Source organism: Tachysurus vachellii, chromosome 4 (assembly GCF_030014155.1).
Source record: "Tachysurus vachellii isolate PV-2020 chromosome 4, HZAU_Pvac_v1, whole genome shotgun sequence".
Classification (NCBI taxonomy): domain Eukaryota; kingdom Metazoa; phylum Chordata; class Actinopteri; order Siluriformes; family Bagridae; genus Tachysurus; species Tachysurus vachellii.
The window spans coordinates 22,337,851-22,354,024 of record NC_083463.1 but is presented as its reverse complement, the minus strand read 5'-3'; the positions used below and the strand labels follow the sequence as shown (position 1 = coordinate 22,354,024).

The 16,174-nt window shown below is 39.5% G+C and overlaps 1 protein-coding gene across 2 annotated transcripts in view; it reads left to right on the top strand.

Moving 5' to 3' along the window:
- The window catches only part of pdzrn3b (PDZ domain containing RING finger 3b), a 90,713-nt gene that overhangs the window by 57,996 nt on the left and 16,543 nt on the right, over positions 1-16,174 (top strand). Inside the window, exon 1 of one of the 2 annotated variants that reach the window (XM_060868376.1) lies at positions 12,380-12,615. The exons of the other annotated variant lie outside the window; for it this stretch is intronic. Coding sequence (XP_060724359.1) covers positions 12,547-12,615 — 69 coding nt within the window. The 5' untranslated portion in view covers positions 12,380-12,546. Of the gene's footprint in view, positions 1-12,379; positions 12,616-16,174 lie in introns of those variants that run through there. 2 annotated transcript variants of the gene reach the window in all.

The window sequence follows — 16,174 nt, the reverse complement described above, 5'->3', positions numbered from 1 at the left end:
TCAAGACATATTTGGACTAAAAATTTTGCTGAGACCTTGCAACCCTGTCGAGCATCGTCTAGATCATATCTGGCATTGAGGCTGCAATGTCAGCGTGTTTTACTAACTGTTACGGTTTTTTGTTTGAACTCACATTCTTCATCGCTGATTAGTTTGAGGTTGTGTGTGTGTGTAGCCCTCTGACAAGAGCACTGTTAAAGATGCTGTAGCAACTCACATTAACAACCATTTGCTCTGGCTGCTACTTAATGAAGATACTATTTTAGTGTAGTGTAGCATCAGTTAGTGTTTGTTGGACAGAAGAGATTAGATCTGTGTGTAATTTATCTTACAAGTCTGTTGTTCTCCTATGCAGGGAAAGATTTTTTTTCCTGCCTCATGCAGTTTTCAAAGAGCTTGTATCTGGTTCAGATGATATGGTTCTCATGTTCACTCTTCCTTCTCTGTGTGTGTGTGTGTGTGTGTTTTTGGGTGTGTGTGTGTGTTTTTGGGTGTTGTAATCCCTCTCACCTGTTTGCCTCATTATCGGCTGGTGTGTGCTGAAGCGTGACGGAGCATGAAAGCGAAGGGAGTTTGGAGTAATGAGCATCCATCACTCTCTGTCCCGCTACCACTGAGCACTACAAATCCCCACTGAGAGACAGACAGCCTGAAAGAAGAGAGGGATCGCAAAAACATACACACAGCTGCAGTTACGTTGCAATTCTAATAATTAGAATTGAAGTTTGAACAGCAATTAGAATGGTAAAGTAAGGCAAATTACCACCTGAGCTGCAGTTGCGAATAAAATCCTCATTTAAATCAATCAACTATGTGGAATAATGCATAAAAAGATAGCTTAAGGGATTTAAAAAAAAAAAAAAACAAGGCAGAATACTTTTGAATAGGTGGATTGCTGCAATTCCTCCTCATGCACATAGTGTCAAAGAAAGTGTTTAGAAAATTGGGAAAGGTGGAAGAGAAAATTGGACCCAAATAATGAGCTGACATGCTCTGTGCTGTGTAATTATTTGACAGTGACAACTTTTGCTGTTTATCTCCCTAGGATTCCAAATAAAAATGCAGACGGTTAGTTTTCCTTGTCTTATCAGGTGCACCAGCAAGGAACTGCCATTTGTATGTACTTGTATGGGCCATTTGTACGAAATCAAAATTCATCCAGGAATATTAGTGCCTAAAAGCTTAACAAAACAGAACAGCAGATTAGTTTAGTAAAGCATACATAAGTGAATCGATTTCTGAAATCAGTTCCTATGAATTCTGTGACTCATTATTCAAGGATTGAATAATTTATGGTTAAACTGATGAATTAGCTTAATGACCCCTATGTGTAAGATGCTATCTAAACGATGTCATTGGCATTAATTAAATAATACACAACTCAAAATAGCAGATTATAATAGCACATTTCAAATTCATGACCTCAGATTAGCATGAATTCATTAAGTTGTGTGTCTGAATTACTGTAAGAGCACAATGGAGAACTAACACATCCACTCAGCATCCGTATCATGCAGATGCAGGTGAAGAGCTTCAGGTAATGTTCACGTCATACATCAGACTGAAGAAAAACCCCTGCGACACAGAATTGTCATTTGATTCCTGTTCCTGGCTGACAGGAGTGGAACCTGATGTGGTCTTCTGCTCTTTGAGCCTGTCCACCTCAAGCTTTAATGCTTTGTTCATGCTGAGATATTTTTCTGCTCACCACAGTCTTAAACAGTGATTTGAGAGATCATTCTTGGCAGAACTATTCAAGTCATTTATCTCTGATCTATTTTTTTTTTTACATCAACAAGTTGTTTCTAGCAACAGAAATGTCAATCACTCTGTTCCCCCCATTTCTGCCCCATTGCTTTGTCAACTTCAGATATTGTTTGGTGTGAAAATACCAAGAGATCAGCAGTTTTTGAAATTCTTAAACCAGCCCATCTGGTACCAAAAAACCATTCCAAGGTCCAATAGACTGAGATACTTTTAGATCTGCATGATTTTATTTATTTTTTGCATTGCCCTGCTGTCACATGATTGGCTAGATTGATTCGATAACTGCATGAACGAATAGATGTTTCTAATAAAGTGGCCAGTGAGTGTAAAATAAAAAAAGGGCTGGTTCACGTACTGTTTTATCCGTGTTTGTGTAAACATTTAGTTCTTAGCTGTTTAAAGGTTTGGTGGTCTAGACTGTACTAAAATATTCTATGTTTCAAACATCAACTCGAGAAAAATCTGGAAACCTCAAAAGTGCAAAATACAACAAGGTGTCAAGGTTATTTGCATAATTTGAATGGAGTACCTAAAAAATCAAGCTCAAGTCACTGACTTGACAGTATATTGACAGTATAAAGTGGACAAAAGATTGTGCTGATTAAGTTACCAATTAAAGTTCTGCTTTTGTCAGAACAATACCATGTCACTTTCCAGACTGCACTCACAAACTATAGAATAAACGATCCAGAATATCACAAGTGACATAATAATAATAGATCTGCTTACTGTTATGTCTGTTATGTCTTACTGTAATGGCCAGTTTAGCTGACAGTAAATTCTGATCGACCCACAGTCAAGTGTTTGGCATGAACTCACTGTTCAATATCAAGCAGAGACTCTCTGGGTTTGCTGTATTGATTGTTGAATATTGAGAAGATTCAAAACAATTGCTTGTATTACCAGCCGCCTCTAATGATTTTACTACCAAGGCCTAACTCTCTCTGTGTAGTAGCAGCCTTGTAGATCAAGTCACTCAAGCTGTGTGTGCTGAAAGAAACGGATCTTTAATAGATTATAAAGTCTTGTAATACATTAAGGATAGGATTGGGGAAAGTCTTGAATAAGCAGGTATCGCATGGAGTATGTGCTGCGAGGATATGTGAATCTCAGTTACTAAAATAGTATGAACCTAGTGCCAATTAATTACTAGTTATTGTCATTTGTTCAGAATCTTTTTTAGAGTTATGTGTGTTTGAAGATGCTGATGTTTTAGTTGCAGTGTGCGAAGATTTTGTTAATGAAGTAAAGGAAACACCATCTGGCAAATGTCTTTTCTAAGGATCAGTTTTAAGGGGTATCCTGCAGAGAAGGGGCCATGGTCAACAGCCCTTTCCAAATGCACAAATACACACACGAGGCTAGGCAAGGTCTTAGTGTCAACTTTTGAGTGACGGGTACAAAGTAAGCATTTGCCACTCAGGGAGCCAAGAGAGAAGAGCAGAACAAGCACTGTCAGTCAACCGTTACCATGACAATGGAAGGGCTTGCCCCATCCTCTGGCCCTTTTGTGTCTTTATTGAATTAACACACAGGTTGCCTTTGTGGGTCCAGGCAATGGTAATTGAAAACACATCACAAGAAGAGGGCTTGAAAAAGGAAGGATGCGCTTCAGTGCACTCCATTAGATAAGCCAAAGCTGAAGAGAAAAGGAATGATTAATATATCAGAGAGACAGAAGGAGTAAAATGAGAAGTTAAAATAATCGCAGTTGATGAGCAATCCATAACCTTTCGATCCATCCATATTGACACGCCGATTATTAAAAGAAAGCACATGATTTTTAATAATACGTTTTTCATGAATAAAGAGATGCATATAAACATCTCTTAAAAAAAATTTTTTTTCTATAAAAAACTTCTTGCTTGGCAGCAATGTGCTTATGTACAGTCAATTCAAGACATCCTGTCCTGTCCCCCACACTGTTCCCATAAACAGTGCATTTACTTCAAATACACACACTCAAAGACATGGCAGACAAGAGCTCATTACATTTAAAAGCAGCAACATTGAAATAGCAGTGAAGGCCATGTCCTGTTTTATGGACAACAGGGGGAGGGAACCAGTCGAAGAGTTTGATTTCTCATTCCAATATTATGGTACCTGCATCAATTCCACAGATGGAGCCCAATTCCTGAGTACTAGTAGACCCACAGATGTGGTCTCTATTAATTGTGGGCAGCACAAAAGAAACTGAAGTTTCATGATCGTTTTAGTTGAGACCAATCGATTTGTGCTCTCCAAACGTACTTCAAAGATTGAACTCCAGCGTGCCAAAAGGGTTGACCTTTTACTATCGGGAAGCATTTATAAACACAGCTATGAGGGTTTTGGTGTGTGTTAGTACATGTCAGCTTTTTTTTTAAAAAAAAAAAAAATAAATAAAAAAATTTTATCTGATAGTCTGGTTTTGATCATACTAACACACTGATATAAGCGTAGACTTATACGATCAAGGTTTTTATACAAGCGTATATGATGACTAAAAAGCACACCCTGCTCTTATCCCGTTGCTTACCTTGTCTCCTTGTCTGGCCAGAAAAAAGAATGGGGGCAGTATTTCCTGGCCAAGCTTAATGGATTCATGATGTCTCTTCTAATTGAGCTGAGCCATTGTACTCCTTCCAAAAAAAAAACGATAGCAGGGCTGTTCCAGTGCAAATGAAGTTTGAATTGGTGCAAAATTACAGGGTCTGTGGTCTTTATATAGAAAAGAGAAAGAAAAGCCCTGATGGCCATTTTCTTCCAATTCTCCATCTTGTAACAGGGTGTAAGAGGAGGGTAGGAAGATGGAATTATCTACAAACAAACAGAAGGCTTTCGATAGCTGTGTTGAGGGGAAACAGCTACCAAGGAATAATGGTCTGCCTAATAACCCAGGCTGTAAGAGTAATGGTGACACTGGCTAAGTGCACCTTGTGTCTGTTTTCGCTCTTTAAAAGAGCTCTGAGTGCTTCTTTGAGGCTCCCAAATGATACAGTATTGACAAGCTTTAGTTGCCATTCGGGAAGCCTTTTTAAATGGCCTTCGGAGGAAATTTACTAGTTTTGTTTTGCCATTTGAATAGTTATATTCATTTTCTTGTCTGGAGTATGACTAAAATGAAAATCATACATTTATCAATTAAACAGGCGAAAATCCATTTTAATCCAATATAGTATTTTATTCTCCACTTTCTACAAATTCATGATGACTCTCTCTTTAGCATAAAGTGTGCTAGCAGATTTCATGCTTGTCGTTGCTATTCATTAGCCCCTCGATTATAATGCAGGAAACTAAAGCGCCAGTACAAATTTATTTTTAATTTCTTCTGCTAAAAAGATTCAGGACTGGAACTTAAGTCACTCTTTTTGTCTAAGCAGACCAGGTGTCAAATGGGGAAATGGAGATGTGAAACATTTGACTTTGTCATGCTGGTTGAACGGATAATCAAATTGATTTAATGTGCTAACTCGTTTTGTATTGATACTGGATGATCTTTGTACTGTAGATAATCATCGGTGAAACATGTCAGAATTCCCAAATGGTCGCACAATCTGTTGTTTATTGTTATTGCACAATGTTTGATACTGATTATAATAATTGACTTTGAATTTAAAATATTTGTCGTCTTGTGCACTGCAAGGCATTTCATAATTGTGGACTGTAGCAATATCATTTCAATGTAGTGTTTTGCCCATGTGCAGTGTCGTATAATGAATATCGCTGCATGATTTAGATTAGTCCACAGCAGCTTACCAGCATTTCTGGTAAGGTTAAAAATTAAAACTAAACCTCAGCAATAAAAGGTGCACAGTAAATGATGTATTTATTCCGAGCTAAAAAAAAAATTCTAATCTGAACAGCTTATTTTTCTCAGTTATACTGTATAAATTCCGTTGTATGATATAAACACAAATTCAAAACACAAAGAATTACATGCACTTTATAGACTACATGTTATTCTTTTTTTGTTCATCTTGACCAGCATACCAATTACTTCCTTAACTATAGCTTTTTTGCTTGTAAAATCATGCTGCAGACAAAGAAAACCTGGCCTCTTTCCAGGTCTGACAGAAAGAAAAGGTGTCCAGCACTCTTCTCCCCACAATATGAGACCCCATTTCTATCTCATTAAGGCTGACAGATGAAATATGAACACGTTTAATATCCAGCCTAATAGCTAGCGTTGACAAGCCACATAAGTTAGCTGGCTAGAGGACTGTCATGGCATTTGGATAATGAACAGTAAATAGAATTTTATTAGGCTTCACTATAGCCGTCTAGAGCAGGGTGAAAGGAGGGCTTATAGTGGCAAAGGTTAGTACCTGGTTTTACTGCCCTTATAAGCGTTCGTGCTGCTTTAACCAGTAGGTGTGATTTGGTGTTGGTTGGAAGCATGCCAAGACCGAAGACATATTAGCAGTGCCAGTCAGACAGAGAATACACTTGCCTGGGCCAAGTCCCTCCTCTCTCATCACCTTAGCCAATTTATTTGCGTTTAAATCCATTCTTATCCTCCTCACTAAGAACCCTGTGCCTGACAGCTTTTCATTGGCACTTCTTCATTTTGAATGATTTTTTTTTTTTGCACATTGAAAAACCCAAAGTATTTCTTGCTCTGTAAGAGATTAGTGGTGAATATGGTGGGAAATATTTTTGAATGTAGCTCAGACCTACTTAGGCTACCTCTCATGAACAGCTGTGTCTGATCTTATCGGCAAAGGGTCGGGCCGATGTGGGTGCAGGTTTTCATTCCAATCAAGCAATAGCCACAACTGATTCCACCTGAGAGCTTAATCAGTTGATCTTGACTTTCGGTAGACTCAGGTGTGGCTTCTACTCCGTTGGAATGAAAACCTGCACCCACATCTGTCCCTTACAGATAAACTTGGACACTCCTGCTCTTGATGATATCCCTCATAGTAAACTGTTCAGTCCTGGTTATTGCAGCGTTCATGATCACAAACTGGTTATTTCCATTTATTTGCGCACCTTGCCTTTGCTGATCAGGGTGATATAATATGTGAACCCCCATAGTGCAGATGTAATTGATGATCTAATGTTTATGTTTATTATTCAAATGTATAGGGGGGCATGGTGGTTTAGTAATTAGCACGTTCGCCTCACACCTCCAGGGTTGGGGGTTCGATTCCCGCCTCCGCCTTCTGTGTGTGGAGTTTGCATTTTCTCCCCGTGCCTCGGGGGTTTCCTCCGGGTCCCCCGGTTTCCTCCCCCGGTCCAAAGACATGCATGGTAGGTTGATTGGCGTCTCTGGAAAATTGTCCGTAGTGTGTGATTGCGTGAGTGAATGAGTGTGTGTGTGTGGGTGTGCCCTGGATGGGTTGGCACTCCGTCCAGGGTGTATCCTGCCTTGATGCCCAATGACGCCTGAGAGCACAGGCTCCCCGTGACCTGAGATAAGCGGTAGAAAATGAATGAATGAATACGAATGTATATAGTAGCTGTTTATTCTATATTTTCCAGAACTTTCCACCAACAGAACTGTTGCTGTAACTGAGGTTTGGTTACAATTTTAGCTTATGTTACCAAGTTAAAAATTCATAAAACGTATACCCTGTTGCCAGTATTGGATTTGTTCTACAGTACTGATCCATCATGTCTAGCCATCATTTTGAAGGGAAAATGCTACTGACCAAAATGCTTTGTGCTGAAATAAAAAAGGCACATGAACCATAACTGCACATTATGGAAAATGGTGGGTTAAATGTTAAAGTTTCTGGGTTAGAAGATCAAAAGTTTGGTGGTTCAAGCCCCAGCACTGCTAAGCTGATACTATGGGTCCTTCAGCAAGGCCCTTAACACTGTGCTTTGGGGATTCTGTATCATGTATGACACTGTACTCTGACCCAAATGTCCTAAGCTGGACATTTGAGAAAGAATTTCCCTGTGCTGTGATGTTTGTGACCAAAAAGTCTTATTTTGTAACCAAAATGGTTGTTTTGTAACCAAAAAACCAAAAAAGTTGTTACATTTGAAGTACTTGCAGAATTCTGATCATATTCTGTGACAAAACTTTGTTCTAAATGTTTTGTTGTTTTTCCTGCCTTCCCTGCAAATTGCAACTGGTTGGGAGATAAATAGTGTTTGACATTAAACTCCTTGAAGTTTTTTTGGAAGCGCTGCTTTTCATCCACAGGCTTGCTTGTTGATGGTTGATGCATTGAAAAAAGAGGATAATAACAGCACTTTGTGCAGGGAGACTCACCATCCTGGATCACACCACCATCCATGTGACATTATAATGCAGAAAGAGCAGATGTGTCGGGTGTGTCAGTGTCTTCTCTAGCCAATACATTATGGTAACCCACTCCCCACCCCACCCCACCCCAACAAATGCTGGCTTTGTCTGATTCCACTCTGACCGTGTTATTACCTGGACCACTGTCTGTTAATTATCCGTTTGTCTCTTCTCTTTTGTCTCTGGATCTTGGTGTAGCTCAGAGAGATGGATAGCATGGCATTTCCTCTAGTGTTTGGCTGAAATGTTGAGGCCATGGCTCTATTAACTGGAGTCTGAACTCTGATCTCCACAGAGTGTATTAAATGGAGGAAGATAAATTCCCCTGCACAGCTGGAGCTACGTTATAGAGCACTTTTATCCTCGTGCGCATCCAGTTTATAGAGGTAGCCAAGGTTATACTGACAAAGATTAGAATTTCTAAAACCTTTAATAGGCATTTTAACTGTGATTTAAGAAACCAATCATATTATAACATTATCAGGATAGGCAAGACTGATCCGTCATGTAGAAATGATGCATTTGAGTGGCGTTACACTATCCGTGTTATCTCAGTGCACATAAGGCAAGACTGAGACAGTGTGTATTTTCAGGAGCATGCCCTCTGTAGCAGCAGTTAAAATAACAGCATAGCCAACTGTTAAGGCTGTTCCTGTGGCGCAACAGTGTGCGGTTTAAGCAAGCCAGGGCCATGAATATGGATGGCGTATCGGAACAAATGTCCAGACAGGAGGGGTCACTGCCTGTGCTGCTTTAATTAAAGTAAGGATAAAGCAGCGGCTGTCTTCCCATAGATAAACCCTCCCACCACCATCCACTAGAATGCCTTCCCATGTTTTCCTTTGTTGCAGCCTGATCCTACATTTATTTCCATTGGGAAAACTTTTTTTCTGTTTCAGCATGTCCAGAGGTCCTACTGTTAGTTATTCAGGCTGGTTATCCTGCAATAAGTCATCTACTTATTAAGGGCTGGAGTGGTTGCGCTCCTTTGGTGTAAAGCTTTATCAGCTGTGGTGTTGGTATGATCGTATAGAAAGATGCAAAGCTGATATAAGATGAGAAAAGGTTCAGCAAGGGTTCAGGCCATAAGAAGATGACCTTACTTCTCAACGACACAGCAGAATCTTGATAATGATATTGGCTCCATTTCTGGCAAAATGGCTTTGCTTTTTGAATGAACGTTGTGAGAATGTAACAGCAATGCTCATTTGAATCATCTGGCTCATTTGTTTCACACTTGCACAAAATGTTTTGCTCAGTAAAAAAATACCATGTAACTTAACATTTAATTAAGGAGGTTAGCACCAGGACTGGAAAATTCCCAATTTTTCCCCCTTTTACTGTGCTTCAATACAGTTGTAGCTCTATTCATTGATCATAAGCTGTGGTAACATATAATCTCAGTGGTGAAAAGAACACTCAGTATTGACAGATCGAGGATAAAGGAAAGTGTCTCAGAACAGCAGGATCTCTAAGATTGTTTGAGATTGGTGAGCTCATGCCTTTACCACATAGAGGAAACACTGGAGACCATGGACCCTAAACCTGGGACAGATCATATGGAAACATCTGGCCTCAGCCACAGGAAATTCCACCTCTGGCATTGAAACCCACACAGAGCGTCTCATCTGCCATCATTCTATCATCATGTAAAAGAGACAGGTATGAGAACAGTACATCGGCCAGCAAGCCAGCTTCCTGTGTACTGAGGTGGAGGTGTTAGGCCATCCAGGGCAGAGGGCATATTAGCCTCCCTGTCTGAAATAATATTTCATCAATTGATAACCTCATACATCCAGCAGAGGGAAAGAATTTACACCCCACTGATATCTTTAGCACACTCTGTGCAACGTGTGAAAATAAAATGGCATGTATGGAATGTTAAGTTGGACACCGTGGCCTTTGTGGTAGGAGATTTATCTGTCTCGCTTGCAACAGTGGCATTAAATATATATCTTTTCTCACCGGTTCTTGTTGTGGGGATATATTTTGCACATTTCTTTAAGCATTTAAGGCATAACCGGGAACTGTTCCACCATTTATTGTCCATACACGTGGCTGATGTTCAGTGTAAGTGGTTTTATTCTAGCTTGATATCCAGCCATTTTACAAAATACAGTACATATTTCCATATTTTATTCATCTGTGTAGCTAGTACAGGGACAGAAAGAAAAGGTGGTTGAACTTTGAATTGAATTCTATATGAGTTTTCTATTCTTGCTTTCATGGCACTCAATCAACTTTATAACCTCATTCATTATATATTTATATATTTTATTAAAGATTAAACTTAAATTCACAGTGGTGTTGCCTCACTTCGAACATGTGATTGGTTTACTCATCGTCAGTGTGGTGTTTTCCATGTTCTCCCTGTGTTCTGTGGATTTGTACTACATTGCCCATGTGTGTATGAGAACGTGTGAGCTTATGGTGCCCTGCGATCGAATTGCATCCCATCCAAGGTTAATTCTGTCTCCATGCACCTTGTAGTTGAACTGTTTGAAATTAAGAGCCCACTGAGATTTAGGAAGCTACAATATGAAAGCATTTCATATTTAATGTTTTAAATAAACACATTGTCATCAAACTTTTACAAAATCCGACCCTTTCTTTTTGCTCATTAGATGATAGTAAAATATTATGCTTATATTTTTACTGACAATACACTTAGTCATGCATCTGATTTCATTGATTTAATGAATGAATATAATACAGACTAATGATACTGAATATTACATTTAAATAGGCTAGTAATTAAAAAAAATCAATACAGTGATGCTGTTATTTCTCTGGTTTAAATATTATCAGTCATTATTTAAAGAAAATAGTGGGGTGCAATGGCAGTACTCGCTCTCTTGGTGGACTTGGAGCAAATGCTGCGTAATGCAGAGACTGATCGGAATTTATCTTCACATGATGAGTAAATACAAGCTAGTAAAAGCCATCATTTTCTACAATTTGAACAGATAAATTATCCAAATAACCAGCCATTAGTATTAATTGTGGCTTCTCAAAAAAGGATATTTGGCAATATTTGGTTTTCATGGTGGAGGTAATGCACCTGTTCAAATAATAAGATAATCTGCATTTAATAAACAGGTGACAGGTGGTATGGATAATATAAAGAATAATCTGTATAATGTATTGAGGTTTGAAATGATGTTACACATGGACCCACGTGGAGGTAATTAGCAGTTCCAAAGGGGGCGGTGCTGAGGGTCATTTTGTGACATTACAGAAAAGAACCTACAGTATAGTCCAGTTGTGTGTGCATGTGTGTGTGTACAAGTAAAGCTGTCCAGCTTGATGCCACTGCTCTCTAATTGCTGTTTGCGTATGCTTGGCTGAGTGGCACCAGAGTGATGTGTCAGAAGAGCGCCAGGTCTGTACCGCCCTTTTGTTAAACGCGGCGACAGAAAGAGCAGGCACTGAATGAGCGAACGCTACTCAAATGGCAATGTTGTTTCACATCAATCAGCCCTGTTTGGCACTGTTGCCTTGTACATGCCTTGTTGATGAGGCAGAGAGTAGTTCAGTTTGTTTGTCTGTTTGGTTACGGGCCAAGCCATTAGTGGGAGCAAGCGGCGGACCAGTCGGCTGCTGGATCGTCTTTGTTTCTGTATTGCTTGAAAATGTATTAAAGGTCACTGAAAACATGGTTAACTCAATGGCTTCCTGCATGTTGTCCACTTCTGCCTCATTTGTTTCACTGACATTTAGCCTTTCCGATGTCTGATGCCTTGCTTCTAAGAATATCTGAAAATGTGTTGATCTGAAATGACTGGTGGCTTGGGAAATTCTTTCACATGTACGTGTATTAAAATTTCTTACAATATGTAGTACTTCTTTCTTGTGTTTCTCAACCAATGTAGTGTTAGAAAGGAGCCTAAATAACAAACCATTTCCATGTGGCTCTGGTGACGTATATTTCTTAAAGTAGAGCCGTCAAAGTATAATATTTGCATAAATATTACATTTAAATAGAGATTTTTCCGGAATTTAGTCATAGCATCAACCACCAGTTTTACCTCGTAAATAGTTTTATTTTTGTGTGTGTGTTTGTGATATAAAAAACTGATCTCTTTCTTTAATTATCCAATCTCATGACGGACCCTTTCTTGCAGAGGATAATCTGATGGTTGTGTTGAAAGGAGAGATTTCTTATTTTTTAGAATAGCATTCAGACTCCCGGTTTCATTCCAAGTCATTATGGCTCATCCCTCTTATGAATATTCAATGAGCTTGGTGCTTAATATGCATGAGTGGGTGTGTTTAAGCAGAAGTGTGTTAGTGGTGTAAAAGCATAAAAGGCAGGGAGAGAAAGAGAGAGAGAGAAAGAGAGGGGGGGCAGGAAATGACTGCTCTTGCACACTTGGATGTGTTCACACACAGAGAACACTACATTGTGGAGTGTGTGTAAATCTTCAGTAGTGAGGGAGATCGTGAGAGAGACGCTTCCAGGAGGGAGGGAGGAGAGCATACAGAGTTAGTGCTCTCTTCCAGAAGATAGGAAGGCTGGATGGTGTGAACGCTTCATCATGGGATGCAGCCTCTGTACTTTACAGAAGCCAGCAGAGCGATACAAACTACTGTATGAAGTGTGCCGGGTAACTGACTTTCATTCACTTTCATTCACTTTCATTGATCATATCATGTAAAGTCATTTCTCATCTCTCATTTCATGGTCTGGTGATGTCCTCTGGTGACATGGTGCACTTAATATTGCATGTGATTTTAAGATTCTGCTATTCCCTTGTTGTGTTTTTTGGAGCGTTAAGAAGAGAAGTTTGTGAAACCACTGTTTCAGAGTCTGTTGGTGTTGTAATGTGTACAGGTTGCTGAGTTTTTACAGTGTGATGTCTGTTCTGCCTGTGTTTATAGTTCATATCAAAACACTTTGGAACTTGAAATTATTTTCCTGTTTAATTTGGTTTTCATCCAGTCTTCTTTCCTTTCACTGTTGGTCAGCCTGAGAGTGCTCCTATTCAATTTCAGTATAATATGTCAGATTGCTCTAGTTCTCATTCATATGGATTTTTGCCTTTGTTCTTAACATAAGTAGATTTAACTGAAAGTACAACACACATCAAACGTAATTAAAGAAGACGAGGTTTGTCCGTGTGGTTTTGAAGTTGTTTTCAGGCAACACATTTACACAAACAAGAAGACTGAAAGTATTAGTACTGTGTGCTGTGCAATATTGTCTCATGGTTTTTAGTTTTGTTGTCTTTGGATGCTGAGATCTACTGTTGTAAGTGGTCGATGGAGCTGTGATTGAGCCAGCAGGGGGCTGTGTGGAGACGCACACAAACGCACACACTCCGTACCAACTAACATTAACATAATTATTAATGCAGTTAATTATGCTATGTCTAAATGTAATCATAACCTTTAAGTAACAAAAAAAGTCTCTTCTGTTGTGTGTATTTGAGGGGGGAAAAAAGTTTCCCAGAGTCACTGAATCTGACAGCATGTCTGTTTCAAATATCACAGAACTCCAGAAAGAGCATTGCATATGTTTGTGTGCGTGTTTGTGTGTGGACAAAAGAAAAGCTAATATGCACCCACTGTGTGTATTTCTCATTTGTACTCGCTTCTGTAGGTGTTCTTCTGCTGACAGCATTCTTTCTCTCGTGTGTCTGCAGATGAGCTCTGCTTTGATCAACCCCATGTAAGAGTGGGGCTAAAAGCCTTGTCGTATATTGAGGGAAGTCTTCATGTGCTCTAACAGTAAAGTATGTTTTCAATCCAGCTTTTTTTCTTTGCAGAAAAAAAGGGAAAATATAGGGCCACCAGAATAGATCACAATCCTTTGTCCTATTCTTCCCACTCTCTGTAGAGACTCCTATCATGCAAACTGTCAATTAGGTTTGAATGGCAGACTGTCGGCTAAGCGAACCATGCTGTTAGGCTTATGGCCCCTTCGCCTTGCCAATTACTCTTAGCAGGTCTACCAACTGTGTGGACTGAGCTTCAGGACACAAAGGCAGTCACCTATGTTTACCATCAAACTCTGTTTATCGCTACTCAGATAAGGCATCCAGTTTGCCTTGAATTTTTCCCTCCAGCTTTTTTGTCAAATGATAAGTCAGGAGAGAGACATTTTAGCTCTAAAGACATGTAAGGGATAAGCATTATCTCAGTGTGACATTGCCAAAGCAAGTGACAAGCACCATGATTAAATTTCACAAATAAATGTTACCCATCGTAGCATCAGGACAAGAGATGGTTCTGGCAGTCTACTCGTTTTTTTGCTGCTGTTTTTTTTCCCCCTCTCTTTCAGTCTGCTCCTGAAAGGCACTTTAGGGGTGATTTATGGTTCTTGTGCATGTGATATGAAACTCCTTAATCAGATCATGTTGTAAATTTTCTTTCTTAGCTATGTAGTGAGCTGTCTGGCACTGAGAGGAAATATTAGTAGGGTGGCACTGGTGGATTTTTGTTTATTTTCTAAACTGAAATTCTAGGCCAATTCTATTCACTTTCCTTTGAATCAACAGATAGCTGAAATGCCATCATGTGCCTCCTCTATGACACACAAATAATCCTCTGCATGAGAAAAGTACATACTGGCATTCTCAACATACATGAGCTCTTAGACAACTATGACTGGATAGTGTTGCTCAAGATTGACAGGGAAGAATAACAGCATCCTTCCCCCAGATAGCACATGGATGGCAGTGACAGTGTCAGGATTCAAACTCATGATATCTCAGTAGGGTGACCGTTTTCTGTTGATGGGAACCCAGCACACGTGATTTAATAAACACAGCCCAAGGTTTGATTGAAATGTAAAAATCTCATCCCCTCTTGTCAGCCATATTTCCCACAATATATTCCATATTTCATATTTTTATACTCATAGGCCTGTGCCAGAATACATGACTTGACCATCCTTTTCACCTACCATTTCAATGGCAGCAGAGATGGAACAAGCCAGGATGTGTCTGGCGTATAAGGTGTGTTTGTGGGAGAATGGATGGGTTACATGGAGGTTCAGGCTCCAGGCTTGTGTGATCCTCAGATACTACACAGATCCTATTCATTAGTTTGTCTGGCACCTCACCTACCTTCCAGCTTTTCCCTCGATCACATTCTTTCTCTATGTGCCATGGTCAAGAATGATGTCTCTGTCTCATCAGTTCCATAGTCAACCACAGACAGGAGAAGAAACATACTTCCAGATGTCAGTTCCTCTTCAAGGTCCACACAGGACATGTCTCCTATAACACTTACATTATACCTGAAACCTACAGTATGTGAGTTGTCACAATGCCATGGAATCACTCAGCTAGAAGATATTTCCATCCATCAGTCAACCTCGTTTAGCACAAACGTTCAGCATTAAAGAACCGCTTAACCTCCTCAGTGCCTTTGTAATATGCTTAGGCAAAGTTTAAACAATGCTTAGTCTAGTGTTTGAAAATAGCACTTCATTCTTCCCATTCATTCATTTCAGAAAAAAAGGAGCCTATTGGGGAACACAGGAAAAGCGCATTAGCACTGGAGTCCCTAAAAGCATACAAGGGGAAAGAAAAGCCATTTCTCCCTCAGTTAAGATAATTAAAGCCCAGACTAGGCACAGTGAGTTTTTGTCTTGCCGTCCTTGCAAAAAGTTGACCTCGCTAAGTGTACCACTACCCCCTGCTGACAGCTTCAAAGCTGGAAAGGTATGCACCATGTGGAGATGTGAGTTCCTTCATTGGTGTTTGCCCTTAATCTGGCTGCATGGCTAAAACTGTGTCTGAAAGTATGGAGACTCCTAATATCACACAGAAGCAGCCAGTAATCTCCATGGCGCCTGTATTTTGTTTTCCTTATCGCTTCCAAACTAGCTAGTAAAGTTCAGTAAAGATCTTGACTTCATGATGTTTTCTCTGTCCAACATTGGTTTTGATGTGATTAGAACAAATTGTCTAATGGAAGAATAGGGAAGGTCATTTTGGTTGGAAGCAAATGTAAATCTAATTCAGTTTCATGTACAGATAAGGAGATAATCTCGTGCAAGATAAAGGAGGGTGGGGAAATAGATTTAGGATGCTACATTTTTAGGTAATTCAATTAACTGTTAAGAATAATGTGAGCTTCTCCATGGAAACTGATTTGTTTAGCGCTCATTAAGGAATACCAAACTAAGATTTTGTTAACGTACTTAATAAGAGCCAT